This window comes from Carassius gibelio, chromosome A7, assembly GCF_023724105.1.
Source record: "Carassius gibelio isolate Cgi1373 ecotype wild population from Czech Republic chromosome A7, carGib1.2-hapl.c, whole genome shotgun sequence".
NCBI lineage: Eukaryota > Metazoa > Chordata > Actinopteri > Cypriniformes > Cyprinidae > Carassius > Carassius gibelio.
Window position 1 is genome coordinate 27,863,647 of NC_068377.1, and position 14,037 is coordinate 27,877,683.

Sequence of the window (14,037 nt, forward strand, 5' to 3'; positions counted from 1 at the left end):
ATAAAAAAGGAGACATTTTTCAAAACATCTTCTTTTATGTTCCACAGAACTCTCAGAGATAAAGGTACAAAAGCTGTCACTGGGATGGTACCTTTTCTAAAGGTACACTTTTGTTCCTATTAGATTCTAATATGTACACTTTAAGTACTAATGTGTACCTTTAAGCTACCAAAATGGACCCTTTAGGTACAAACATGTACAGTATCTTTTTAAAAGTTGCCGCCCCAGTGATAGCTTTTGTACCTTTATTTCTGAGAGTGAGAAGAAAGAAAGTCATACAGGTTTATGCCAATATTGAACCATCCAAATTAGGCCACAAAAGCTTTCCTTTTAATTGTGAAAAAGCATTAAGATGTTATGCAGTTAATGTTAAAATCAGCTTGTGTTTGTCTGATTTTTCTAAGCAGTCACTTGTAGTAATCACAAATAGAACTACACAAGTATGTCTTTGGGTTATGCTCTCTCACCACCACATACTGGAAACATGTTCTTTAGTCTGAACAAATGCACAAATGAGTGAAATGCTATTTATATTCTTAATATTAAATTAAACTAAAACAGTTTGAAGTGTGATTAAGCATTCTACGTTCGCCCATCCATTACCTTAACATCACAAGCATCACGGCCCACTGGTGAGGATGTAACTATTAGGCCCATTTTTACGCGCCATTAAGTTTTAAAACGGCCCTACAGAAGCTTTATTGTTTGAACCACACATGACTTTATTTAACGTCAGCATTTCTCCTGCTTCATGACAAGAAGGCACATTTCATAACTAATTAAATTGATCCCCCACACCCCCTCCAACCAGGCACACTAAATGGAATTATTTGTATCCAAGTGTCAATATATTAAATCAAAGGGGGCTAATGAGTCGGGTCACCGCTTTCTTTTATCTCCACTCTCGCATGTTGGGCTCTTCATCAGCTAACAGTCTTCGCTAAATGGAGGATGAGCGCGTTTCAGGCTCCGCCGCACTGGGCCCAAGCCAAGAGGATGTGATGAGACCGTTATAGCCCTCACCCTGGTAGATGCAGAAGCTAGCATACTCCACATCATAAAGACAAGGGCATTAGCACGCAGAGATATAAACACACACTCACACTCATTTCCTTCCTTATTACAATCCATTTGCCTGGCAGACAATGCTAATTGGAAACATTCTTTTTTAGCATAGCGTGTTATCAGCACTGTCTCCGCATAAATGAGACTTTAGCATGAGAGATCACAAGGGTGCTGGGAGACAACCAAAACCATCTAACAAGAGGCAAATTAGGAGCATTATATTCGTTCAATTAGACACCCCTATATTTATCTAAAAAAGCCAAGCTGAATTATTCACCATTATATGGCGCCTGGTGCATTTGAGGGAACCTAATGAAATATTGGATTTAATTGTTGTTCATTGAATTAAAAAGGCAAACCAAATGGCTCTAGGCTAAAAACAAAGCTATGGTAATGAGCTTCATGTGCAGCGGCTAAATAATGTTTATTGTAATATGACTGAGAGGAGATGAAACTGGTGTACAATTCTCTTAACACAGATTCTATTGAGCCAGAGGGAAATAGAAATTAGGTTAACAGGACACTATCTATTTATATCTATTTTGATATAAAAAAAAAAACAAAGCATGTATTGTCTGGATCCCTCATATTAATAAGCGATTCTAAAGGAGCTAAACGAAAAAAAAAAAGAACTGAACATATCCCGAAGAAGAAAAAAAAGACACATTTTCTTCTCTCTGAAAAAGACCAAAGTCCTGTGTGTTTAATTCGGAGGCTCTGTTCTGTTCTGACAGGGTTTCTTTTTGTTCAACTTCCCCGCTGAATTCTGTCACCGATCCGCAAAATAGTGAGAGGAGAGACCTGAGCACCATTATGCAACTTCTCAGAACAGACTGCTATTATTTTTCCATTCCTGTTTGTGGACTTTGAAATGCCAAAAGATGACGAAAACAGCTTTTCAACCTGTGGAGACTCTCACACAAACTTGTCAAGATTCCTGAGTGTGCATCAAGCTTTATAATCAAATACTACTATTACACAAGAATTCAGAATGATTTACGATTAAATTCGTTTGTCCTGGGCAACAGAGATGGAAATGTGTGTTTTGTGTTTGAGACCTGGATCTGATTAACTCTTTAGTCTTGCCTCCTCTCCCACTGATAAACACGGCTATAAGGGCAAACTCACAGTGGCCTGGGGAAATGGCACACATATGAGAGAGATCAGTCTCTCTCTCTCACACACACACACAGAGACATTTGTCTATCAATCCACAGAAACAAAGGAATATCCTGAAGGCCCACACTCTTCTTCCAGCCTCTCAGACTGTTCACAGCACACACAAACACACTCACACATTGTGTCTGTTGTCTGCACAGGTCGTCTTTAGTCTGCCTGGCTTCACTATGCTGGTGGTTAGCCGTGTATAATTAAAAAGAATCTTTAATCTGGGAGCTGTATGCAGCTATTATCAGTTAACCCTTAAAGGCTCCCTGCTGCTCCCCCACACCATTTAAAACCACATGTGAGGGAACCTTTCCTGCTTTGAAGTGAATGTTGACAACAGCTTCTGCTTTAGCTGTAATAGTGCCACTGAGCTGGAATGCAGACCTTAAAGTGCTCAGAAAAACAGAACTGAAAAATGTAGACTTAATCTACAATCTCCATTTAAATGTAGCAGCTGAGAAATAAATACACAATGATAAAAAGGCTCGAATTATTTCAGATGGCATCTGTCAGCGTGCAGATATTGAAGAGAACATACAAATCCCAACATAGTAAGAGTGAGTGATTATTGAGATGATAAACAGGCCTGCTTGGAATGTGTGCATGCAAAACAAAAAACTCAAACACAAATATCTGCATACAAAAATTCTCTCGCGCTTCTTTTCATTAATTTTTTCTCATTATACTTGCATACTGAAAAAAGTTCCATTCCCTTTTCGAAGCTCTCAAATACCAAAAGACAAGGAACGGCTACTCAACATGTGAAGATTTAATTTGTTTTTCCTCATTATGATATCATATTGAAAAAGTTTTGAAAAAAGTATGTGAAAAAGTATGTGTATTTTTTTAAACCCATTAAAAGTAAATAAGTATAAGCAAAACTTCAGCTACATAGTTTTTTTTTTTCTTTATTATTGCTTGCTGTCTCTTTTATATTATATGTTGTCCAATTAAAGGTAAACTCCTATTTATATTTACAGTACATTTATCAGACACTTTTATCCAAAGTGACTTACACTGCATTCAGGCTATACATTTGTGTGTATGCATGTTGCCTGGGAATTGAACCCACAACCTTTTACGCTGCTAACGCAATATTCTACCACTGAGCCACAGTACCAGAAACACACACACACAAAATATATATAATATAATATATAATATTATATATAATATATAATATTATATAAAAAAGACAGTATAAATTTAATTGTATATATTATACAATAAAATATATAACATTATATTTTTGCATTTTTTATTATATATTTTATTATTATTTGTTTATATATTTGAATTCCCTCCTCTGATTAATATATTTAATCAAATAAATAGGGATGCACCGAAATGAAAATTCTTGGCCGATACCGAAAACCGAAAAAGAGAAAACCAAGGCCGAAAACCGAAACCAAAACACCGAAAGAAATTATGCCAATTATTAGTACCATTGCATTTATTGCTATGATGATGTACTAACTTTACTAAAATTAAGACATTGCAATTGCATAAATTAATATTAAAGTTTCAAAGATAATTACAATTACATAACTTATTTAAAAAAAAAAAACATATAAATACATAATTACAAATGATGCAAATATTTATTAAGCACATTGCAACAATGCACAGTATAAAATAAAATTCAAACCAAAAATTTATCCCACTCATGTGTATATTTAATAATAATGTACAGGCCTACTGGCCTGCAGAAAGGTTTTAAAATGAACAGTTCTCTCATAAAAACAAAGTGCATTTAGGTGAAGTGCATTTGAAATTGTTCTCTGTAGGACTAGAAAGTGCATTACTTCTCCAGTATAGGCAAGAGGGTTGTCACTTCTGGGGATGGGGACTTCAGACAGTTAACCATCTAGCTGTTGAGCAGTTGAGCTTGTCATCTGCCTGACATTTGAGAAATATTTGAGAGAGTGTATTTAAAGAGGGCCAGGGCATAAATAAACATTTTTATCAAATTAAAGAAGAAATCTAGCAGAAAATCTAGCATAAATATGGCTACAATCTGATATTTTGTATGTATATATGTTTGTGTGTGTATATATATATATATATATATATATATATATATATATATATAGTAGCCTAAGAACAAAATAGCCAACGTATTATTATTATTTGAGACACTTTCTTGCAGAATTTCACTGAACATATCAGACAACAAGGGTGCATGCCACTCATCTGGTGCAGAGACCAGTCTTTTCTGCGCTCTGATCAGTCTCCACGCGGGTTCTCCGCATCCAGCGCGGCCTAGATCATTTCTCGTGCGCTTCCTTATTATTTCCGCATCCAAGTAATGGTTTTATAACGCGGATCAAGCACATTCGCGATGAAGTGCAGAGATCTCAGTCTCAGTGAGACGTGTGCTAACAGACTCTTTAAGACTGTACTTTTCTTTGTTTTTACTTCGTGGTCCGTCTTAATCTCTTTGTTAGGAGACGTTTTAGTGCTGCGAATAAAGCAATACGAAGAGAGAGAATGTTCTCACTGGTGTTAAGTGAATGTCGCGTGGAGCTCGTGGTCTGCACTATGCTGGTGCACGTGCAGGTCGCGGTTTCTGTTTGCGTCATCACAACATTTCGGCCGTGTTGTTTCGGTGATAAAAGTCTATCGGCCGAAAACCGAAAAGGCCATTTTCGGCCGAAAATTTTCGGTGGCCGAAATTTCGGTGCATCCCTACAAATAAATTAATCAAACTTATTCCAAATTTCCCTGATTCCTCCCATAACCAGCTTGGGCAGGAAAAGGTTTACAGATTCCATCTAGGAATGAGAAAGTGGATGAGAAGTGGCGCTTGCCAGAAGAGGGTGAGAGATGAAGAGCAACAGATCTGTGTGATCCAGCCGGTGCTGGCAGGAGAAAGGGGGGAGAGGGGGGACGGGTGGGAGGAAGAGTGGGGGGAGGACAGCGGAAGACAGCCACGTGGAGGTTTCTCTCAGTAGAGTAACAAGAGGAAGCGGAGCCCTGGGGTTAGATAAGTAGAACCAGGCCTGTACAATGACAGAGTGTTTGAGCCGGCGGTCTGCTTTAAAACACAGGAAGCGACCATCGACACAACAATGGCCTTACATGGACAAACAGCATCTCTGTCCGTTGACAAACAGAGCTCAGTGTCTCTTTCTCTCTCTGTCTCTCATAGCCGCTGAGGAAGGAGAATGAGATCCGAGCCAATAAACCCCGGTTTGCTATGATATAAGAGACAGCATATGAGCGTCATAATGGGATTCTCATAGAGAAAGAGTTGTTTAATCTCAAAGGCAATTTTTCCTCAAACACACCGTAACCTCGCCTCTCCTCAGTTTCTAAAGTTCACGCTGACCTTTGAGGGAATCATTCTTCTCTTGATGCTTGAACATGTGTGTCTACAATAAGATGAGCCTGCCTCCACCTGTATGTTCTCCTCCCTTCATCACCTCAGCTCACATTGTACCAGCCCCAGAGTGCAGGAATGCTTGGAGCCAAGCCAAGTCTGTGCAAGAGATCATCCGTCACCCCAGTCCAGATCATCCCTGAGTCCAGCCTGGGAATTTACAGCTGCTGTCGCAAAACACGGTCCAGAAAGAGACAGTAGCACCTAATACACACGCACACATGCACAGGCCTTTGAAATCTCAACAGAGCATGCAGCTGTAATCATACGTATTAAGTGTAAGAGACATATGAGCTTGGAGGACAAAGTTTCTCCTGACAACCTCTTGGACAAAGAAAGTCTTTTTGTACTCTAGCTTCACATGCACGGACATATTTCGTCATTATGGGGAGCTCAGTCAAAGCAAAGACAAGGAATTTTAAAAAGAGAAGTGTTTGAGAAGTGATTGATCATATATTAATATCATTATCAGTCATTTTTTAAGTATATTTTTTCAGAACATATTTTGTTTTATAAATGACTTTTATATTAAATTTCATGGGCTAAAACACATTTATTTACAGAAAATTAAAGCATCCATTTTCTCTCCATTTAATCTCATTTTAGTGACTTGAGATAATGAAGATTTCTCACATACTTTTTTTTCCTTTATTACAGGAAGCCATCCACAATTACAGCTGACTGTAATGGCATGAGGGCGAATAAAACAGTGAGTGGAACTCTCAGAAGACTGGCTCTTTGTAAACAGGTCAGCGGAAGCCGAATCACTTGGCTTGATTAATACCGATTCAAAGAACAATCATCACAGGCTTGTCTTCCTGTTGGAGGCGGTGGCTTTTAGGCCTACATGGTCTTATTTGTGCGGCTTTACTTGTCTTACATAAGTAACACATTTTCTCTTTCAGATCAAGATTTACTTCGACATTTGTTTTTAATTGTTCCTAAGCCTCTCCTTCAATCTCTGATGGCGCTTTTAAGTTTGTGCTTGAGTCACACAACCGTAATCCGGTCCCTGGACGGAATTAGATGCCATATGAAATTTCTCAACAAGAGGCTTTTGGCTAAAGGAATAAATAAGAAGTAAAACCTTGAGCTTGAAGTTTGGATAAGCCTCTAATGCTATAATCGAAACATCTGTTATCTTTAAAATAAGTGACACTGTAATTCCCGAAAAAGACAAAGACTCAATCTCTTCATCTGTCTGAATTCTTTGTATAGAATGGAATGAAACAGAGGGAAGGGCTATTTAAAAGTGGTTTGATTTGGGCAAAGAAAAGTGCCAAACTCTGGAGAAAACCAGAACTGATTTTCCAAGCCAAAGCTGTATTGGGTTACAGGCCCATTGGTTTTATTTGAACCCCATTCAGTCCCTTTTACAGAATCCAGTGATGTGATCAGTTACATCATCAATAAACGTCTAAAAACTGCGCTTACCATGTGAGCCAAAACAGTAGTGCTTTGATGGGAAAACTGGCTCAGCGGGGAAACCCAATCCTTGCATGCTGTTTTACCACTCAACTTTTACGTCTTCTACGTGAAGGCTGAAGAGCTTGTTAGGAGTACTAATTAACTCAGAGCTGTTGTATATTAAGAGCAATGGGCATTTTTTTTGCTGTTGAGCTAGTTCGAATGAAAACAGAGTGCCAGGGAACTGTATTAGCAAGCTACCTCCTCTCGCTTCCCATTGCATCCTACTCTTGTCTTCCGACTTCTTCTTTATGACAAGCTGTGGCCTCTTGAGACGGAAGTTAAATGGGTCACATAGGGAGGCAATGGTAATGATTTTTATGGAAACAAAGTCAGAGAAGATAAAAACGCATGATAAGGTAGTACACATCATAAGCCTGACTTTCTTAGTGTCTCGGTTTTTGGCGGTGTTCTGGTATAAACATCTGTGATTACAGTGTAACAGCCATTAAATGCAGCAGATGTTATAAGCTTGGACAAGAAAAGAGGGATCAGGGCTCCTTCAACTACAGTTGAGATATTTTTCAAATGCACGATCCTTCAGAAATCATAACATGCTGATTTGATGCAAGATAAATATCTCTTATTTATACTGATGTCGATCAGAGCTGTCCTGCTTAATATTTCTTTGAAAACTGTAATACTTTTTTCAGGACTGACGGTCTTTGATTAACAGCATTTATAGCATGCACAGTAGCAGCACAGTGGCTAGTTCTGCGGGCTCTTCAACAGTGCGCGCCTTTAACAGATCGGCCTTTCTCATGTGAAGAAGTGCACTTGAAAGAGGTTTTACTGCCGAGCTATAAATCTGTCATGCTTCGGGCTGTGTAAATAAGACAGTGGTTTGTTTTTACCTGACACATCTAAGCAAAGAGAGAAAGAAAGGCTGATGGTTAACCTCACATTGATAGGTAGAGCAGTGAGAAGAAAACTGGCCTAGATTCCTTTCTGAGGGCCTCAAGCTCAGGGGCTTTGAAGTGGAAGTCAAACACAGAGGAAGATGTGAGACATGAAATAGAGAGTGAAAAGTGAGGACTGAGAAGTAAAGAAGTGTGTAAAATGTGAGAGAAAACCAGCTGACATAATGGTGTATTGGGTGTGAATCTGTAAGAGAAAAGAGGAGGGGGGAACATTGTACCTGTTTCCAATGAATGCAGAAAAAAAGAAGAGAAGGAATAAAGTATGTCCAGGCACAGGCTGCTCTTATTGCCCTTGGCTTTTATGTGTGTTTGATGTGTGTAAAAGACCTTGACCACAGCCACTGACCAGCTTGTATACATCCACGTCTCCGACTGGGTGGTCCACTAACCTTGCTTGATGGAGCACCACATACCACACAAGCCAATGGCTCTCTCACTTACAAACACTTCTCACACTGCATCTTTTCCTCCTCTTTCTTCACACACATCAAACATATTTATGGTGCTCTTTTAAGCATTCTCTTTATTCTCCCTCCTTTCCATTTTTTCATTTCACATAATTGCTTAACGGAGAGTGGGAAAAAGTGCAATCCACTTTGTGGCGAGAAAACTAATTTGGGTGACCACAGTGTGTACTTTGCAACTAATCCAATTCAATTATTTTTAAGCAAAGAGCAATCTTTCAATGAGCCTATTCTTGGAGCACAATTATAAAGAGAGACCTTCAAAAGATCACGCAAACTGACTTAAAGCAAAGCGGCAAATATTTGCAAAAGTCAAGTTTTGTGCAATTTGCGTGTCAACAAGGTATGTTTACAGGATCATCGGCTGCAATTGACTTAAGCAAATGAACGCGAAGTCATTTTTCCAGTATCGGACAATAGGAAACAGGGCTAACACTAGTGCTTGTGTTATTTTTCCAAAGCCGCTGCCACGTCACCGCGCTGGGACGGTGTAATTTCAGAAGCATTTATCACCGGCTTTCATGTCTCAAACCCTTAGGGCACTTTTCCACAAAACATGCAAACAGGCACCACTTGGTGTCATTAAGCTTTCTCTCATTTCTGTTTTTTTCCTTCCTTCATTAAATAGGGAGTGATAATTAATCTACCCATCTATAGCCCCTTTCCAAAATGACCATTGGCCAATTATCCTGACTGGTGACAGTTGTAATGTGATTGATGATAGTTGTAAAAACAAACTAGCGGTTTTTGACGGAACGAAGATGTGAAAGTCGAGCACTGACCTGGATCTGCTGCTGGAGGAGATTGATTTTGTGCTGTTGCTGCAGGAGTTGCTGCTGTTGTCTGGCAATCTGCGAACGCAAAATGATTCGTTTAGCTGAACATCGCTGGAAACCTTCAACCTAAAACATTTAAGAATGCACGTTATCATAGTCTACGAGAGAGCAACTCGAGTTATTGTTCTATGCATTTATGCAGACAGATAATAAATGCAATCAAAGCTTGTGGGTAACATCTCTCGTCCAGCAATTGAACCTAATGACTGTAATCAGAGGACTGCTAATGTGTATCATACCCAGCTCCAGGCCTGGCTGGGGCGATGCACCGCGGGGTGAAAGACTGGCATGTTTATGCAACCTAGGAGTGGTCGGGTCTGCCCAAGGGTGGGCTCTCGACGTTAAGCGCATCGCATCTTCCTCTCTCTCAATTTCTCCCAGCCCCTGCAGACTCCCCCCCGTTCCTCCTCCTCAGTTAGCCTGACAGCCTAGGTTTAAGTGTCATTTAATTTTCATTTTCAAATATAATTACAAAGTGTTCACTGTAAGATATCACCCGTCTGCAAATGTGTCAGGATTAATTTGTGCTGGCTTCTTCACTAGTGTCAACAGTTAATTACTGTGTCGTGTCTGGATGGCTAAATGACATCCTAACTTCAGTCTCCCCCCTTCCTCCCTCCCTCTCGTTCTCTCTCACTCGCTTCAATCCTCTCCCTCCATTTTGTTTGTCATTAATGGAAAGGGATGCATTTTGGAACATTTGCAAAACACCAAATTGTTAAAATAAGTGTTAATTAAAATGAGCTGAGCATACAATGAATATACAATCCTCTTAAAGTTGAATATTAATGTGGAGAGTCGGGCGACATAAACAGGATGAATTAGAGCACGTGCATCCATTTCAGGTAAATGCGGACATCATTAATATGCACCTATTCATCTGCATAATAAATGGACAGCGATTTTATGGTTTCACTATAAAAATAGTGAATATGCAGATGGATCTTGTGCGACATAAACAGAGCTCATGAGCTGCTGATGCGTTCAGTACGCCTCATTTGCTTGATCTACACATGCCTTTCGTACAAAGTTTGATCTAATAGTGATCAATTTCCCTACCAATTCACATGCTTCCGTATTTTATGAGTTATGCAATAACCGTAACTCTGTGCTTCCGTTTTCATGATGACAGAACCCGATTTATCAAGGAGTGAACCAATCAAGCCATAAACTAAATAAAAATATTAAATAGAAGAACTCATTACCGATTTAAAAGCAATCTTGTTTTAAGTGCCTCTTCTGATAAATGAGGCTGCAAAATGAGAATTTGTGATGCATGGCTGATAGTATCTTCATTAGTCTTGCTTTAAACACAACAACTGGATTTATAGGACATATATAATATGAAGCCAGTAAGAGATTTTAATGTTTCTTGATAGCAAGAAAAGGAATGTACTGAATTGCAAATATGCAAGTAAAGTTCTTTCACACAGATTCACAAATTTTAATTAAATAAAAAAATTAACTATGGTGAAAGACACAAACTAAATTTAAATTTCTAAAGGTGAAATTTCAAAATGTTTTTTTTTTTTTTTTTACGCTGAAATTCAAATATTGTCCTGACTAATTTTGCAATTCTAGTTAAAAATTAGTCTAAATTTCTTTTTTTTTTAATTCTATTTGTTTACAATCCAAATGCATTACCTCAATTCCGATTGCATTCTAATTCCTGGTTTGCACATTCTCACCTGCTCTTGCTGTTGGCGTGCCAGCTCCATTTGCTGACGCTGTTTCTCCATCTGTGAAGCGGCCAGTTTCTTCTGCTCATCATGGGTAGCCAGGAGTTGCTCTCGAAGGCTGATGAGCTGTGTGATCATGGTGGAGAGCTGTTGCTCCTTCTCTGCAAGACTTTCTGGAGTACCTTAAACAGAACACATGTAGTCAAACACAAGGAACCAAATGGTGAAAGAGAGAAAAAAAAGGTCTTCTCTCCATGACCATGTGCACTCTCCCAGCCATGAGAAAATAGATTGTTATATCACCTCTTAAATATAGTCTCTCTGAAGGCAAAGGTCAGTTTTTCAAGAGACAGAAAAGCAAACAAAGCAAGTGGTGGAAAACAGAGCCTTGTTAACTGATCTGCACTCCAGAGAAATAAAATGCTCACAATTGAAAAGCTCAAGGAATCAGCTAGTTTTTTTTTCCCCCCGGAGAGGACAGGACAGAGCTAGCAAATGGTGAGCATCCAAACTGCTACATTACGTCTCATTCCTGAATTCCTGAAGACCACAGAAGGCGGTCCGCGAGGGAAACTGTAGCTCCTTCAAAACCGAGAATGGTATCATCCAAATTTGACAACGGAGAGGCTTCATTAAAAGTGCGAAGGTCACAAGTCCCGCTCTCTCTTTCCACTTCTGGTGATCGCAGCTTCTAGGAGAGATGGTGAGGAATGGAATTGTTCCTATTAAATAAGAGGAGCTGTCACAAGATGAGTGAAGGTGGCAGATTAGCGATAGACGATACAGGGCAAGTGTGTGTTCGACAGTTGCACGACTGGAGACGCTGCCATGTAATGACTGCTCTCAATTCTCATTAAGGGAGGAGCAGACACAAACACCTCGGAGCTGACGTGCCTCCTGCAAACAGGGTCACCATGACCTCTGTATCCTCTAATTATCTCTCTCGCACGCATCAAACAGCGTAATCACACCAGACAATGTGTGTGCATTCTGCACGTCCTCCCATGAGGCCGCGCTGTCCCTTTAGCTAATCAATGCTAAGTGGTCTTGCCTCCGGACAGTAACCTGCTGCTCCATGAGAACAATACGACTGGCTTGTTTAACGGCAAGCTCAGTGTTAAATTCTTCCCGGGTGTTTTCCTGTGCTCCCCTGGCCACATCTGTCTTGAGTTTCTCCAAAGGTGCTCCCTGGGGCCCGCTCTAGTTTAACTTTAATTTTAATTTGACTAAACACCTGATTTATTTTATCTCTCCGATGAGGAAGGCCGTTTGTCTTAATAGGGCCTGTCAACCTCCAGCCCCCATTCAGAGCAGTTTACTGGCCGAGCCTGCAATTCTCCATTTACCCACCCTCTCAAAAAAGGCACCTTAATAGCACCCATTCACTGCTACTGGATGTGGTTTCCATGGGCCTGAATTGACTTTTTATTCAGCCGACTACACTTGTTGTGAATGGCTTATCTGTAAAATGTATACATTTGGAACCGATTTTATTAACCTTTGGCTTGTTCCATAAAGGACAGTATTTAGAGGCTGCCGCTGTCGGGACTGACGTCTGCCCCCATGCAAGCTCAAAAAGAGAAAGGGAGAGAGAGTCAGAAGGAGAGGGGGGCGGCAGAGCCTCTCTCAATGGTCGAAGGGAGAGACACTCCACAAAGTCAGAAGGGCTGTTGGATGTCAAATAGCATAACTTGCTCCTCCTCACAAAAGAGTATCTCAGGGGCCTCTGGGGGAGGACAGGACTCATATCCTACTGAGGGGCAAACATCTGGACTCAATTCTGCCCACTCAGGAGCTCTCCGGACAAACCTCCAACTCAGTCACACATTTCAATCACAAAATCCGCTGTGCTGGATTCTGCTATACAACAGTCAGGAGTACATTCCCATATGGTTAAACATTGTGATTATAATTTTATGTATATTTGTATGTAAAACTATTGTTTTTTAGATAGTGGTAACAGAGCACACACACGTTACAGTAGCTAAGTTTTACAGAGGGGCCACAGTCCGCGGAGGGCCCAGCACCGGTTCTTGTGTGGAGAGTGCTGGTCTGCACAAACACCAACAGAATATTAACAGAGGCTCCATTGTTTCGTCTCCGGCTCGATTGTCCAGAGCTCACCCCAACTCCCCACCCTGCTACCAAAATGTCTTCCCGCTTCTCCTTCACTCCTGATTCCCCTCCTCAGATTTCTTCCCTGTTCTAGTTCTATCTCATTGTTTTCCGACTATAGCAGTAACTTCTCAGCGCATTATGGAAAGTTGAATGTTTTAGAAATAAGTGCACTATAATACCAAACAATATCTTGTCTAGAGCAATAAACAATCTGACATTTTATAATATTATGCAAGGCATTGTGTAAAAAAAGATGGTTATATTTATTGCTTTATATGCTTTATTTATTTTTTTATTATACTATATAAGCTAGCTTTTATTTGTATATAATAATATAATAATTATATAATTAGTATAAAAATATTTTTTTTATATTAATTTTTTTCAAGCATATATATACACACACACACACACACACACATACACACACACACATATATATATATAAATATATATAAACACACACACACACACACACACACATATACATATATATATACATATACTGTACATGTCTAATAGCGTAGTATAATCAAATAATACACAAATAATACATAGATATTAAATATAAACAATAACAAATAAATACATAAAAAAATTACTAACAAATTCAAATAAAATAAAATAATAGATAAATATCAAATATGAGAAATATTTGCAAAGATATTATAGAAATAATGCACAGTTTTAATCTCTGAAATATGTATCCATATAAAATAAATGAACACATAAATATACTGTACATGCAGTTATTTATTTACTTAAATGAATAAAAGTCAATTGTGAGAATTAAATGAGAATAGTGTATTTTAGTAGTCTTGTTTTTTGTATTTAAAATTGAATTCCTTTTGTGTTAAATTATAGATCCCTTTTAAAAGCAGATAAAAGTTTTATTGGCAGGGGGAAGCTCGGCCTGTATCTGTCTGCAGAGCACTGACA

At 39.1% G+C, this 14,037-nt stretch overlaps 1 protein-coding gene across 15 annotated transcripts in view; it reads right to left on the reverse strand.

The window, feature by feature from the left end:
* LOC128017041 (transcription factor SOX-6-like) overlaps nt 1-14,037 on the reverse strand; it is a 152,558-nt gene that overhangs the window by 61,405 nt on the left and 77,116 nt on the right. For 13 of the 15 annotated variants that reach the window (XM_052602111.1, XM_052602110.1, XM_052602106.1 and 10 more), the window contains 2 exons: nt 10,990-11,162; nt 9,248-9,316 (listed from right to left, as the gene is read on the reverse strand). In XM_052602111.1, the coding sequence (XP_052458071.1) occupies nt 9,248-9,316; nt 10,990-11,162 (242 nt within the window). The remainder of the gene's footprint in view (nt 1-9,247; nt 9,317-10,989; nt 11,163-14,037) is intronic. The other 2 variants (XM_052602102.1, XM_052602109.1) reach the window with 1 other exon arrangement.